A 16,257-nucleotide genomic window follows, 5' to 3' on the forward strand; every position below is an offset into this window, starting at 1 on the left:
GTACCTTAATCCCTTCGTAATCGTTCTTCCAAGGACGTTACACCGTTGGTGAAAACGGGTTTCTTATCAAAGCAGAACAACTTTGTAAAGAGAATGTATCATCGAGGCTGGCAAAGATACAAGGAAGCTAGGAAACTTGGAAGAAAGAAATGCGAGAAATATTCATCGACCTCGAAGGTTACGGAGCGACTTGCAACGAAAATAGCGAGAACACCGAGGCGCGATACTACTCAAGAAGTCATCGCACCCCGGTGTAATTTCTGCACGGGGTGACTCGGCGGATTCTTTCGACTCGGAAGAAACCAGTTTCTTCCGCACCATCGAAGCTCGGGGTTCTTCGATCTGGCCGCATGGAATCACCGCCCGGAGAAATATCGAAAAGGTGTTCCGTCGTAAAATTCACCGAGTATAGCGCGAGACTCGAAAGGGATGCCCGATAAAAGACAAGCGAGAGCGAGAAGGAGATACCGCGATGCAAATCGATTGCCACGCAACGGTATTTACTGCTTCGTCGGTTACTTGTCGGTAGCAAGACGTCTTGAAAACCCTCAGGAAAACCTTGTTAATTAGACGTCCAAAGTAAAGCGCGAGACGTAAGGCAACGACGGGACCGGGAAGAGAAATAGCAGAGACGTTCTCAATGTCGGAACCCCATAGACATGACTTTAATTCCGGGAAGAAGAGCGATGTCTTCCAAGTAAAATCCTCCTCTACCGCGTTCAAGAGGTTCTCTCTGCTCGTTTTCAATAGCACACATAATAGCATTATTCATCCGTGGGTCTTCGTTTTTAAATTGTCCACGATAAAATCGCGAACAATAGACGCGACCGGGCTTATAACGTTCTCGCGTGTATCTTACGTAGGTACAGCGTGTCGTAACTCCGTCTCCTATCGTCTTCGAAAGATATCGTGAGAAAATCGGGATACGCGTAGAACGCGTAGACGCGCCGCTCGATTACCGAGCAAATAATTCACCGGTCGGACAAGACTTAATTATCTGCTTTTTCTCTTATTGCTCGTTGTCGTCGCACGAGCTCGATTTATGACCGTCCCGATAAAGTCAACGGCTGTACATTAACATTACGTAATACTTGTACTATCTCCTGTCGACTGGAAAACGGCCACGGCGAAAATAAAAGAGGGGCACTCCGAGCATTTTCTACGCTCGAACGGTTGAGTAATGGCGAAGGGCAGATCGGCACGGACGGTGGTGAGCGCTCGATGGCAATGCCGGGAAAAAAAGGGACGGAGGAAAGAGGATGTTGGAAAGGGGGTACAAATCGGCCGTGAAATCCAAGATTTAACCCCATCTTGCTGCGCGAAGGCGACGAAATCAAGCCCCTCTCGGCTCACTGATATGATAAACACCGAAAATGACAGCAGCCACCCCGCATCTTTCCCCCTTTTTCATCCCTCTTCGCTTCTCCATCGGTTTCTGCTCGTCTTCCCAGAGCTCTTCGAGTTAATCACGTCAGGCAGGCAGACCCTCTGATTAAAACGGGCCTCCATCCCTTCTTATTATTATTGTTATTAGAGGAACTGAGTGCAGGGCACTCGGGGAATCGCGTCAGAATAGACGGCTCCGTTGTGTATACGTGTGCCCTCATAGATACACGTGGACGAACGTAGACACGGAGGGAGCGACGTGCACGTTTGCTCCCTGTGCCTTCTCCTAATCGTGCGAATTTTCGAGATTATTAAATGGCTGACGGGACTACGAACGAATCTTGTTTCGTCCGTTCCTTAATTAACTTTCCTCGCCGCGCTATCAATCGTCCGAAATATATCGCGTTGAAACTTCGCACGACGACAACGCATGATTTGTGATTTATTTGTACGTTAACGCCCTCGTTCCCATCGCGCGCGCAATAATTCTAATCGCGGCGCAAATTGAAAGACGCAATCTTATATGAATATTAATCTATCGGGTAAACTCTGTATAATCGAATTTGTCTCCTTGTAGCAACGTTTTTTCGGAAACGATGCCTATCGATCACAGAAGAAAGTCACCGGGAATTCAGAACCGGTTGCAACGCGATAAATTATATACGCTATCTATCTCGCCACGAAGTGGCAAATTATATACACGATATCTATCGTGTATAATTCGCACATATCGTGTCACGTTTTCGTACCGATAAGTAAAGAGGCTGCGCTCGAAAATTATTTGGAACCGGAACCAGCAGAAACACACGGTAATCGAGCAATCATCAAGAGCGATTTTGTAGAAAGCGTCCACCAGCGATCGTTGCACGACCACGAATTGGACACTGCCCGCGGTAAAGTAGTAGCGTAGTTGACGAGAACAATTTTGGAGCAAGTGACCACCGGTGACCACTACGGCTGACCACGAAGTAGACGCTGAGTTGGCACCGAGCACTCGACCAAGTAACAGATCAGAGGACGGAGTAAATTAAGCTCGAAAGTTCATAAAAATCAAAGCCGTAAGTGCTATATAGATTAAAAAACTATTCCTGAAAAAAATGCCTTTTTACCCATTCTTCGATAGATCGCGGTGATCGATGTTTAAACCTGCAGGCACCTGGTTGTCGACAGGTGTTCTACGATAGTTTTACATTTGATTTGAATATTTCTTAATAAACTGCATACTAACGAATCACTGCGTGCACTCGTGTCGCGCCATCAATCGGTGCCGCCAGTCGAAGCTTTAATTTAAGATCTGGTTTCATCGTGGAAGCTACCGAACAAATGGCGTCGTTGGATGCTAACGGAAGTAGACTACCGGCATGTACGCTTCAAAACTCGTGCTGTCGAGCTGCGCGGAAAGCTACAGCCGTTGCTGCGGAAGATCGAATTGCCGATCGAACGATGATCCGGTTTCACGGGGTAATCTATCCTCCGAGCGGCCGATTATGCTAATAAAGCTGGCAGCAATAAGTAACGTGGAACGATCGTAAATCCTGTCGGGACTGGTGAACACGCGCGCGTACACAAGTGTGACGACAGTAGCGTGACCGCGAGGCGGCCTCGTTCTGCTGCGTACGTGGATCGCCGCGTTTTAACCGATTTGACAAATACGCGTCTGGCGATCAGATACGATGGCAAACGGTAATGTACGTTATTTCGTGCGTAGCTCGTCGCCTGTCGCCGCTCATCACCGCCTGGCACGTCGTCCGTTGAGACGTGTCATTTCCCGTGACTCGTAACTTTGTTCGTAACCCCGGGGTAGACGTTGCTTCGCGAACAGCCGCGATGCCGGGCTATTTCGTTGTCGAATTTATGCGCGATTTTTCTCTGTCTCTTTAATCGTATCGTCAGACCGACAGGCAGATCAACGAATAATTACACAGAGGTTCTGCGAGCTTTATCAGCTATCGGGATCGTCGACAGACGAAACAAAACGAATTTAAGACTAGCTTCGAACGAAGTTACCAACGCGAGTAGAGTATCCTGGAATAGGGCTGAACAGGGCTAAACGAATACGACTGATTACGCCACTGGCACGGTGCACGCAGGTGTGCGAGCTGGCAGGTCGAATTATCGACTCGGCCAAGCACAGGGAAACACGTCGAAGATGTTACGTAAGGTCGTGGCAAGGAGGAGTCCACGGTCGAACAAGGAAAAGAAGGTGGAGAACAAGAGAAAAGGGCGGGGAAGAAGGTCCGGAGCAGGAGCAGGAAAGAAAAGAAAATTACGACTTCGCGCTGGACCCCGGCGTTACGAAACGACTCGTCGTACCTGGCACAGCGATGATTGCTGGCTAGCATGGGCTAATAACGGCCGCGGACATAACGAAGGGTTATGTGGATCACGAGTTTGTTATTGGCTCGCTTAATGACTCGTCCACTCGTTCTACTTGTCTGCAGCCGAGTCTACCGCGTGAATGCCAATTCCCGTGGACGCCGATATAGCAACACGACTCTGCAACGCAGTGCGTCCCGTCATCCGAATATATCGCGTACAAAGTGGAACGGGCGAAGCGGAATTTCAATAACCGTTTGCGAACCGGTCCGATGAAAATTCTAACGCGTCCGTAAATGGCCGATAGTTGCCTCGAAACGTAAATTTCCTATCGAATTTTCCACTTTCGATGCTTCCCTGGAGATCGAGTCGTGAAACGAGTTGCTCGATACGAAAGAACGTGGGTAGAAAATAACGAGAGAAGAACGCGTTACAAGGTGCACGCGATTATACGTCTTTGACAGCGAATCTTGGGCAAGTGTATGCGTATCTTAATCTTGGGGGCCAGTTCGAATGCCGAGTCGACCGGACTAGTCGGTGGACTTTAAACGAGAAGCATCGTTGCTCGCTCGACCGACTCTACCGACTCTGGACAAGTTTTATTCCCGCGATATTGCAAACGCCTACTACTCGTTATTTCTAACTACCTATCCGTGCGACCGTTTAAACGCTTTGAGGCACGTAAATTGCGTTGTAGAGATAGAGAATTTGCGGCGCGAGCCGACTGTCTGGATTAATAAACGAAACGTCGGTATAGACGCGCGACAGAGCAGGTCTCTCTTGGTTTCAGGAAATTTCAACGAAATTTGTGAAAGTTGCGAAAGAGACGGAAAAGGAAAAAAGAGCAAGACGAAAACGAAGGATAGGACTTGAAAAAAAAAATCGAGTTTCCCTTGGGAGTACCGCTAGAGCTTCGCAGTTTAATTACTATACTCGTTCGGCAGTTTCCGCGGAGCGAAATTGTCGCAAAAACTTGTCGACGTTTCAGGTTTCTCGTGGACAAACTAATTTGTTGTCCGGTTGAAATTACAGCTGAACGCGTGTCTACCAGGGATAATGGATTTACTAGGACAGGAACGTGAGAACGTTAGATACCGGTATCATCGTCTAACGTGGCGTATAATTATTGCATTTATATTCACTCACCATCGATATTAGACGAGGATTGATCCACGCCTGCTGCATGTTATCGTCGAGATAGCGCTTTGCTATCCGGGCGATGTTTTCGTGGGGCTCTTTCCTTTGAGCTGGCACCGGAGCCGGGGCGTCGACGTTGGCATTGTTTCTGGAACAAACGCGAGAGAACGAACATGAGCATCGTCCAACGTTTCTGGGAACCGTGTTGGCCGCATAAGCGGGCCGTGGGCGTGATTACGCTCGATGACAGCGATCGGAACGTTTCTCAGACGAGACGGACCCACCGGCGAAGCAGCGGAGTACATTAACATAAATATTAGACAAGCTGGCACGTGAATCACGCTCGTAATTAAACCTATTATTAAACCGGTCTTAGCCGTGTAAAGAGACCCTCTATTACGTGGTACGATCGTTTTCCTCGAAAGCAAATATTTCACGACACCGTACAGTCTCGCGTCATCCAAGTTTCGCATCACCGAGCTGGGAATCACGTTCCAAAATGCAATTCTAACCCTTGCTTTGTCACGCTCGTCTCTCCTTCGAGTCGTCGCAAGTTTAACCAACTCCGTAGACGAGCATTCGGTTTTCCACAAACCACCAGGGTCTATCTCAAATATACGCCGTCTATTTCATCCACGTTACATTCTTTTCGAAACCCTTTAGCGCGTAGCTCGGGTCTCGTCGATCATTCCCCGCGATTACATGCACGCGATCGATATGGTCCGTTTACAATGGATGGACGCGACTGGTCGTATTAACGACATAAACGGGGCGCGTATTAACGAGAGGAACCGATCGATGCTTTGGAATCTCGGCGGTGACAAACTACGGGTTAGTGGGATTCTCTGGCCTATCTTGGCAAACACTATTATTTACTTCGATGAGTTATTAACGCGAACGACGTTTGACGGAGAACAGCAATCGGCGCGCGATACCGCGCTTGTGGGCCAGGAGGGCACGAAATTAACGGTCTCCTGCGCTCCGGCAATGCATCAAACCGAATCTATTGTGCGACCGCCACACCATCACCACCGTCACCGACCATCGTCGCTGCCAGATTGCACGTCGCGCCTATTGCACGCTGAAACAGTTCGCAATTAGGAGACCGACAACAATACGGATCGTGCCACCGCCAGATCATTACGTTCCGCATGGTTATCGTTCGCGATACCTTGATTGGCTTCATCCGGAATCTCGATCGACCGTGTCACCTATCTCTAATCCTCTAAGATTTTATACGCAATAAGTAACTACCATTTTCCAAGACTATATATCGCGAATAAAGAAACTTAAGTTTTCAACAAATAAACCAACGTGATAAAAAAAAAAAACAAATTGAATTTTATTAACTCCTCTTCAAGGCAGAACAAGCATCGCGTCTCCTAATACGCTATTAGTAAGCTAGAAGCTTGACGACTTTTTTCCACGGTTTTTTTTCTCTCGCTGAAAGGAATTACACGCACATGGAACCCATTACTCCGCCGGCTGGCTACGCGCGGTGTATCAAAATTTCCATCTGTTGTCCGTCCCGATGAATATTACGACGCACGATAGATCCTGCGTTGAGCACGTACAATGGTCAGGTATGAATAATCGTATACACGCGTATACGAATGTTACGAAAAGGGTATTCGCATTCAATACGGAATTTACCCGGCGTGCCCGCGCTTTACCGACGGCTTTATACGCTGGCAGGATATCGCGTAAGTGAATTACGAGAGTTTATCGTGACTCTGCGGTCCCGTGTCCGCCACCGTCGAGGCACAGCTGCCGCTCTAGGCCTTGCGTTAAATTACGCTCGAGATGCCTAGAAACCGACGAAATTATCGACCCTTCCACGGATCGACGCCCAACCGTCTTCGAGCCACCATATCGTCGACTATTCTACGAGAGTTAAACGCCAGTTTCCTGATATCAGAAACGTTTCGCGCCTTCGACCCTCCTCAAGCGTGCGAATTCCCCGGCCGATGGACCCTTTAACGAAACCTCGAAACGGGTATATAAATAACTGGCGACGGGGCTGACAATTCACGCGAAGCCCAGCTTTCCGCGACAGCAACTCGAACAACAACATCGTCGCGCTTTGATCGCGATGTTTCAGCAGGTTGTACACACCGTTCTCCGACAGCCCACGAACTCGTTCTTTGTCGTTCCCCGGCTTCTGCTTTTCGTGCTCAATGGCACTTGTGCTAATTATCTTTCTGTAAATGCACGCTCCTTCCTGCGCGAGTGACTTTACCTATTCAAGATGTACCATAACACGACAAGGGCTCGCTCTTCTCTGTTTCACCCTTTCAAGCGAGATCCGTGTGGGAGTTAATAGTACGACAAGAAAGAGTAGCCATATGCGAGCGAAGAAAGAGGGCCGCGAAAGGTGTACGCGACTGTGTGACAACGAACTCTGGTCGAGAATAGATCGTGCAACGGACCACCACTCTTTCGGATAATCTCTCGGGCTACACGGGTCTTCGCAGGGTTTACAAACCCACGACCAGCGGTAAATCTCGACCAATCGTACGTTTTCGTTGTCCACGGTTACCACAGGTGTGTCCTACTACGTGTCAGACGGCGGACTTTCTCACGGAAATTCACGCGTTTCTGGACGAAAAATTTCGTCTCGTTTTCGAGACGCCCGCTCGAAATAACAAACCATCGAGCGGAAGAGGCTTTCTAGCCGAGAAAACCAGGCGAAAGCTAGCATCGATAAAAGTCGAGCACACCGGCTATCGTTTTATTTCCGGCCAGGAAGAATAATGATAAAAAGGGAGCCTCGGCAAATTTCGGCCTTGGCCATAATTCATCCTGTCGGAGAGCGTAGTAGAATCGGGAGCCCGCGAGGATTCTCCTGCCAGATTTTACGATCTTCTGCACGATAAACTCGATAGTTTAACGGATACTCTCGTTCACTACCTGTCCGCGTAACGTCGTTAAGGCAACAGGCAGCCACTAACACAGCAGGTGAGTGCAGCGCCGTGCACGGCTTTACGGCGATTTCGATACCCGAGAAATCAATAAACGCTGATCGATGTTTCGGAAAGAATCGAAGAATAACGATCCCGTGTTTCGGTAAAACAACCGCTCTTTGGTCAGAGTCGTTCACCGTTTCACCATCGATTTACAATCTCCGTATGAAGCATCGTGTCAAAAAACATTCGCAACCGATGAATACGCGACGCGCGTTTTTGGGACTTTTCTCGAAGAACATCGAAAATCGAGGAGCATAAATAATCTTCTTAGCAAGGAGCGAGTCGATTTTCATGGCCGATAAAACGCCGACTTCCATTAAAACGGCCCTGGTGCGAAACGCAAATCCGTGTATTTAGTGGGAATAAAATCGGCCGCTCTCCGATCCTCCGATTCAGACTTCTGAAACGTATACAGTTAACCGGTTGTTTCCAAAGGAGGCGACGAGCATCGGAGTCGAGAGTTACGTTTATAACGTACGATCGGCTCGCCTGCTAATGGCCCCGTAGACGAACGTTCACGGTGAAAAGTCTATTTCCCTTCGGCCGAGTCGCGAGCCACGCGCAATCTCCGCGTCACGCTAACGCGCGGCTACCGTGCAAGCTTCATTACTATTCCGAACCCGATATCGCGTGTTCTTTACGAGGAAATTATACTAGAACCGATTCGTTTCATTACCAAGTTTCATCTGTACGTGCGCTAACTCGATACAGCCGATCGTCGCGTCCGATCGAACGTTGTTACTTAGAGACGACGTCCAACTGGTAGAAAAAATACGTTTGCAACTGAAACGCCAATTCTGCCTACCGACTTATTCCCTTGGTCGAAGATATCCGCAAAATCTCGAGAGAGTTCGCTCTGCGTTTACGAGGAATCAGAAAGGCAGAGAACAGAGAACGAATTCCACGATAACCGTTCGATATAGGTATGCGTGTACGAACATGGCAGCGTGCGTGCATGCGTGCGTGCATGCGTGCGTGTTATCGTGGCGTCTCCCCGCCGATGCGTTTCACGGCCGACTAGCAGCCAAGCACCGCAGGTTTTCGTGATAATTCGAGCCCATGGAGGCAAATGCTTCGAGACAAGTACCCGACATGTGCGATATGTAAATCGGCGAGGCCCATTCGGCGCAACAACGTTTCTAGCCTCGTCTATCGGGAAACCAGCTTCTCGCTAGTAGCTTCAGCCCGCTCGCGGTGAGCGTATTAATCGGGCCTGCCGGCGCATTCGCGTAAACGATCCGGTGATTACGCGAGGCACCGCGCGTTAGTACGCGCCGCGTAATGCTTTGTAATGCGCGGTTTCGAGCCGCGAGATCCGCATCGAAGAACCCTCTCGGTCGTGAGTGGAACGCGCCACGGAAGTCGGTTCAAACGATATCGTGCACGAACGCGAGGCTGATCCTTGAGATCTCGCGACTCCGCCTCGGAGCTCGTTCGCACGTTCCCGATGTCGGCTATTACCGGCTAACGAGACGACTTTCATCCATCGGGTTAGGTTCGACTTCCGCGGAGCGTCTCGACCGTTCCGTTCCTACTTCCTCGCAGCAGTTTCGAAAAATTTCTCCGACCCCGCGTGTATCCATGTAACAAACTCAATTTGCCGCGGAAACTCGAGCGTTACTCGACAGACTGTTTGAGCAATTGAAATTCAATCGACGCGTCGAGTTTTCTCAAGTTCTACGAAAAGGATCTCGTTGAGCGACGCGCCGCTGGATTCGTTGGTATTCCAACTCGAAGGTTTCGATACTGCTTCCTAGAAAAACTAGCAATTCGCAAGCTATTTGGTCGAACCGACGTTCTCTGTACGTTCTAATTCTTCCGGGATAACGGAGTATCGATATTCTCTGCGCTGTTATACACTTGCGACGTGAGTCTGGACACGATCACGCTACCTTCGCGAGTCGTGAAGGGAGAAAAGAGGTCGGATCCGGACGCTGTCGATCGAATATCTAAACGATATCGTCTCGAGCGATTGGTCGTGCGCGGGTTCCTCATAGCCGTCGGACAATCGTTGGCATTGAACCCAGGTAAAGTCCAGAACAAAATCGTTAAGCGATAACATCCGAGTGGTCTCGCGGTGCGTGGTCGTCGGTACCTTTGTGAGATAAGACGGGTCGTAAATCCGTTAAGAGTCGCGATATCGATCTGCCATTGGACTAACCGTGCTCGCCTATACGATACAATCGGGTCCAGTCGTCAAACATATATCCTTCTCTTTGCCTCCCCGTCCTTCTGTCTCGTATCAGTGGCGTATTCATCGCACGAACCAGTAAGAACCGACGTAAGTCACGATAGAAATAACTCGGCATTGGTATCCCTCCGAGTCGAACACGCTAACATTTCGCGTATACGAGGGACCAGGGTATCCTGTCGTTCGATGAACAACGGAATATCCAATCCTTGATATCGCAGCAATAGTGTTACGGTATTTGTTGCCCTCGTGTACACGATACATCGTCGACTCGCATAATTTCGCATCGAGGAAACGCCATCTTCTTCCTGGGTCTTTTCTCTTCGCGCGTCACGTCGCGTCGACGCGATTGCCGAGAGGTACGCGGTGGTTACGCGGCTAGGAGGTAAAGACCGTCAGGTAAAGACTCCGTGAAAACTAAACGAAGGGTGGAGAGGAAGGTAAGCGCGGCGAATGATAAATAGACTATCAGATCGTATCGGCACGCCAGCAGCCCCCGGGCTTATGCAGCGACGTCTCTTCTTTCTTAACCCGACTTTCTCCGCCCTTTCCACTCTTCCGTCCTTATTCTTCGCTCGCTCTATCGTTTCCCTTCTCTTCGTTTTCTTCCTTTTCCATCCGTCTGCCACACGTCGCGCACCCCCGTATCGGAGAAATATCTGTAATATCCGAGTATCGTGCTCTCGCGCCTGTAAGTAGGTACTCGAGCCACTGTGGTTGGTAGCACCGTTGCCCATCGATGATAACGATAATCGTCCAGGATACCCCATTCTCTTTTTATCTCGTCCCGCCATTCCCTACTGCGTTATATTTCTCTTCCGCCTGCAGTCTCATCACTGGCTTCGTTGAAATTTTTTTTACCAAACGGCCAAGACATTTTCCCCGTAAACGGTTCCCGGCAACACCCACCCTTTTCCCTGCATCCCTTCCAAGCTCGTTGTTCTCCATATATCCTGTCCGAACAGGGATGATCTCGTACGAAGGATTTTACCGGCCACGGGCAGTAAAACTCGACAACGAGCCCGACGTCTATCCCCGATCGAAGAGAACCTTCTGCCCCGAGAACCGTGTGCTCCGTTAAGTCGAAAAGCAAGTAGCGCGAGAAAACCGAAGACGCGCTGGAAAACGCGATCCGCCGGTTCGCTGCGGACCAACTTGAAACCGGATGCAAGCGGCTCGGTCGCGCCATAGCGCGATAATAAAACGGAAACTGCTTCGTTTTATCACGGTGTCCTCCTTTCGATCCGCAATGCGCCGCGCTCGAACCGGGCCGAGCGCGAGAAAAAAGGAATCGATCGGAGCGGGCACAAAAGAACCATTGAATTTATTCGTTCGAATTGATTCTCCTGGTTCGACCACAGTAGCGGAGAAAAAAGGTGCGAGACCGGACGGAGACGAGACGAAGAAACCGTTTCTTTTATTCCGCGTATCGTTAGGACTTACGTGGCCGTCCGAGAGTTCGCGAAACGAGATTTAGCTGGTTCCAGCGGTGATTTGTGGCCCATTGTTCTCCCCCGAGCCGGTAGCCGAAGCAACGACTGGCCCGTGGGAGGGCCAACCGAGGGACCCTAGTAAAAACTCTGCTATCGAACTAATGGTCATTGATTTAACCTGCTGCCGGCTTCGAAACGCGTTCACCAGGCAGCCGACCGCAATAGTTTTTACAGCTACCAGCGCGTTTTCCATCCACACCACGTAAGACAATCCCGGTGTACTTGTTAGAGCGTTAGCAAAATGTGTCCCCGTTTGTTGCGAACAGCTGTTAAATCACTGCGGGCTTAGGCTGAAGAACAAGTTGTTTTAGCAGGTGGAACGCGCTACCGATGAATCGAGCCGAGTCGGTCGAGTTATCGACGAATGCTCTCCAAGCCGATGTCCCGACGAGCATCGTCGTCTGCTGCCATTGTCGTTTTAACTGTAATTAAAGTCCGTTCGGTTCCAATCTCTGGCCAGGAGAATTTTTTTTCTCCGGCAGTCTCTCCATCTTCTTTCGGGGCGGCCTTAAAGACGGCAGAGGACATAATAAAACGATTAACTCGATTCCTGCGAAGTCGGGCGAACACAATGGAGCAGTTGAGGCAACTGTTCTCCGTTCCGCATTATTTATTCCATTAGCGGAGGACACCGGGCAGCGATCCCTTTTTCTTTTATCTGCATATTGTCCGTGAGTCTAGGGATCTACTTGCCCTTTACAATTGCCGCGACATGTTTGTTGAAACGTTAGATCGTTCTAGCAAGATAACTCCTTTCTTCTGCTGGCAGGTAGATTACGTGAAATCTACTCTGCGTTGTTCGGCGTAAAGAGAGCCCAAGAGCTCTCTCTTTCCCCGGAGTGTCCACCTGAGTCCTCGGATAGCATCCTTTGACATTTTATCTGAACAAGCTGAGGGAGAGGAAGGGCTCGTGGAGCTGGCGTTAATTAAGGCGCGGCCGTTAATTGACGGACAAATCCAGTCGGGAGCCATCGGGATAAATATAGACGTTCGATCGAGACGCGGATCGCATTGTTCGGCGACTTGTCGGCTGTCGAACAACCGCTAACCGTGGAGAAAGATAATCAATCCCCGTGGCTATTGCACCAGCTCGCGTTGTATCTGCCATCCTATCGACGTGAAAATTAAATTAATCCTTGGCGCGCCGCTGACCTGTATCGCAATCCAGCCAGTCCAACCTTTCTCTTCCACTCTTCTTCCTGTGAAACCGAGGACGGAACGATCTCCGTAAAAGAGCAAGTAATAGCACCGTGATACGTGTAACGTTGAATGCAACTTTTGCTGCCGTGTAATCTCTCCATCTAAATTATTAGATTATCCTTTGATTCATTTATCATGGCTCGAGCCACTTTATACGTCTCTCGCATACGTCTCCCTCCACGCGTCTCTCTCCCACGCCCGTTTCCATTCCGTATATTCAACGTGTACACGCGTAGCATAGCGGCACGGAGGCATGCATCTCTTCTTACGAACCCGGGCATACTTTACGTTAAGTATGTGCTCAGACAATATATATACATCGACGCTTATTTTGCTCAATCTCCTCGAGACAGCGTGCCGTACATTCCAGAAGATACCTATCAGGATTTCCATCCATACGCATCTTGTAAAAGTGGCTTCCCTTTCGCCTAAGCCCGCAGCGCAGGATTTCGAGCCCCTAGCAGCGAACCAGAAGAGGCGCCACCCTAGGCGTCATATTATGATAATATACTTATATTCATATGCAATAGGCTTTTCTTGGGAGGAGAGCGGAAGGCGAGGGCAACGAACGCGGCCTACGAGCCATAATGTAATTCGATCGACACTTTAGCCTCGAGATGATGGAACGATGGATCGAAATTGACGGCAAATGCCTGAGTAACAGTGGTTAAGAGCTAGACAAAGAGAGACAGCGACAGATCGTAGACGCGCGGCAGACGTTAGATTCCGTCGTTGCAGTTGAGGCATTCGTCGATTAATTCGTTGGCAATTTGGTTCATCGGGATCCACTTTAAAGACACCGTTTTCCTCTAACGCCATTGTGTAGCGAGTTGAAACAAATCGAGAAACACCTACCAGTTAGATCACGGAGAAAAAGTTTCGTGGAAAGCCGTGGAATTACGGTTCCCAAACTGTATTTCCAAATATTCTTACAGGGTCGTTGAAATAAGTCAGGGGATAATACGGAGTTAACGAGCCTTCGATCCTCCTCCCATTCCAGACAAACTTCGACACGTGACGAGACTTCTGACGTATCATGCAGTCGATATTCTAATAATCCAAGCCCTTACAAAGCCACGCGATAACGATTCACCTTAACAACACGGTCACGATAAATTCTACGTTTCAACGTAGTCTCTTATTCCATTTCCCTTCTCCCTAAAGAACCTTTTTCTCTCCTTTACCCTCCTCGCTCGCTCCTTTTATCGTCCTCTCTTCTACCGATCTATTCATTTTCGTTTCTCCTTGTTTATTATTCTCTCGCTCCTCGTTCTCTGATTTTTTATACCAACTATCCTTTTCCCTGTTTTTAAAAGGGTAAACCGTTAAATAATCTTCGGAGGATCTCAAAAGAGATAGATTCTTCGTCTATCACTTCGAAATGATTCCTTTTTTGTGCTTACGTAACGCTTCATAAGCAGCAAGAAGGAACGATATGATTCTGTTCTTCCTCGCGTGGAATGTTTCGGAAGATATCGGGTTCTGACCCTTTGTCCGTCTGGATCAGGGAATCTCGCTGCTAGAAAATGGTTTCCTCTTAAGGGGCGGTCGAGCCACTGACCGGGAAGACGTTAACGCTCGCCGACAACTACTTTTCTCATCGTTTTCCTGCCCGTTACCCAGGATTCTCGTTCGCGGGCCTGCAGTTCCGTACTCGAAAGGAAAAAGGATTTCGATAGAGGTTCGAAACGATCCCAAGACGGATCTTTTGGTATTACTTCCCTCTTATTTGCCTCGAGTTTTCAGCGTATCATCGAGTTGATAAAAACATGGATATTTTAAGAGATAAGGATACGTCGTTCGTCTTCTCCAAAGACGGCAAGTTCAAGGATACTTTCGTTGAAATGGTAATATAGTTGCGAGATGAATAAAAGGAGACGCACAAAGTAGCGATAAACGTACGTGTAATAGAGAGACGGTTGTGTACGAATGTTTAGCAACCACCCTAAACGGGTAAGCGCGCAAGTATACGCACATTTCGCCCTCTCATACTCCGAGGATCCCATAAGTGCGTTGTCTTGTCGCGCAATAGCGTCTTAGGCACGACATTTCATTACGTCGTTCGGACGAATTCACCCTCTTAGCCGGAACTACTAGCGTCCATAAAGCCGGATGACGATCGTAACAAGTCCCTGGAAACTTTTATGCAACCGAGTGGAACGCATTCGTCGATGAAACGTTTAGTACTTCGCGAACAGAGTTCGTCCAGAGAACGATCCATACGAGGTATATTACAAACGACGAGATAAAGAGCAAAGATACCACTTAAGAATCGTCTGACAGCCGTTTTTGAAACGTGGCGACGAATAAATCCCACCGAGTAATGTCACACGATCGCGACGGAACAACGAGCACCGTAGATCCGGAGATCGTGATCGCGCGAATCACGGAACACAGGACAAAGCTGTCGTTCATTCGTATTCATCGACCGCTTACGAAATGCAATCGCCCACGAAAGGATACAAAGGGACGTTCTTCTCGTCATCTGTCACGAACAAATTAATTCCGTGACACGCTACCAAAGATAGCTGCTTACGTTAACTTGGAACGACCGTCCCTCGGACCACTTACGGCCATCTTTCGTTCCTCGAAAAATAATTCTTAAAACGCTAAACAAACGCACCTAAACAAAGCGACGCTGATTGAACACAGCGATCGCGCACATGCCACGCGCTACAAGCGTCCATTTAAACAATCGGATTACGCGTTTCTTCGGGTATAATTAATACCAGGCCGAGCCTCCCGGCGAGAATATGGGCGCAAGAATAGGAATATGCTTTATGAGGGAGTTTATGAAAATGTTCACCGCAGGAGGCGAGGAAACCAGAGGCAAAAGCACCGGCACTGGGACCCCGAGGGCGGCCGTTGTCGTATCCTCCTCTGTTCCTTTCTCGCAGGTGACGCAGCCACCACCGCACCCTCGGGAGCCCGCGTATGTCGCTGCCAGATATTACCGCATAATTTTAGGATATTTCACTCGGGCGTCGGATTTCGGCCGGCCGACGCGCGCCAATGGCTTTACGCGCGATCGTTACACGGCCGCGGAAGGACAAAGAAAACGGCGCGACTTTCCCGGAGATTCCAAACCGCAGACCTCAAATCGTGCAAGAAACGTGCATCTGGAAGCGCGTTCGCCAATAGCTTACGACGAAACACCCTGCAGCGGGCAAGACGCTTGGAACGCCCATAAAAGAAGTATCCAGGCGCGAAGGACGTATAACGAACGTCGATTATCGAATATCGAGCGGACAAATCGAAATTGCACCGAGCGTATAGGATTCCCGCGATTCTATACCGCTGCTCCGCGGGATACCGCTTCCAGGACAATGCCGCGGAATGTGGCCGCGCGACACCTCCCTGTCGTAAATGGCGCCCAGCAATGTGGATCTAAAAACGAGCGTTATTTCTCGCAGCGGCTTATACATCCATTGTACGATGACAAATCGGACATCAACCGGTCACGAGCCGTTTATCCATCAACATCAGTCCAAAGCTCGGCACCAGACATTCCGCGTGAATTGATTTGTACGCGCGTTACACGCTTGGATGTATCGGAACGGACCGACGA

The 16,257-nt window shown here is 49.2% G+C and overlaps 1 protein-coding gene across 4 annotated transcripts in view; it reads right to left on the reverse strand.

Moving 5' to 3' along the window:
• Positions 1-16,257, reverse strand: part of LOC117231999 — a 257,984-nt gene that overhangs the window by 188,092 nt on the left and 53,635 nt on the right. For all 4 annotated transcript variants that reach the window (XR_004493050.1, XM_033491062.1, XM_033491064.1 and 1 more), the window contains exon 3: positions 4,849-4,987. Coding sequence is in view for 3 of the 4 variants with exons in the window: in XM_033491062.1 (XP_033346953.1) it covers positions 4,849-4,987 (139 nt within the window). In the remaining variant the exon portion in view is untranslated. The remainder of the gene's footprint in view (positions 1-4,848; positions 4,988-16,257) is intronic.

The sequence above is a fragment of the Bombus vosnesenskii genome, unplaced genomic scaffold (genome assembly GCF_011952255.1).
Source record: "Bombus vosnesenskii isolate JDL3184/JDL3185 unplaced genomic scaffold, Bvos_JDL3184-5_v1.1 scf7180000013277, whole genome shotgun sequence".
NCBI classification, from domain to species: Eukaryota; Metazoa; Arthropoda; class Insecta; order Hymenoptera; family Apidae; genus Bombus; species Bombus vosnesenskii.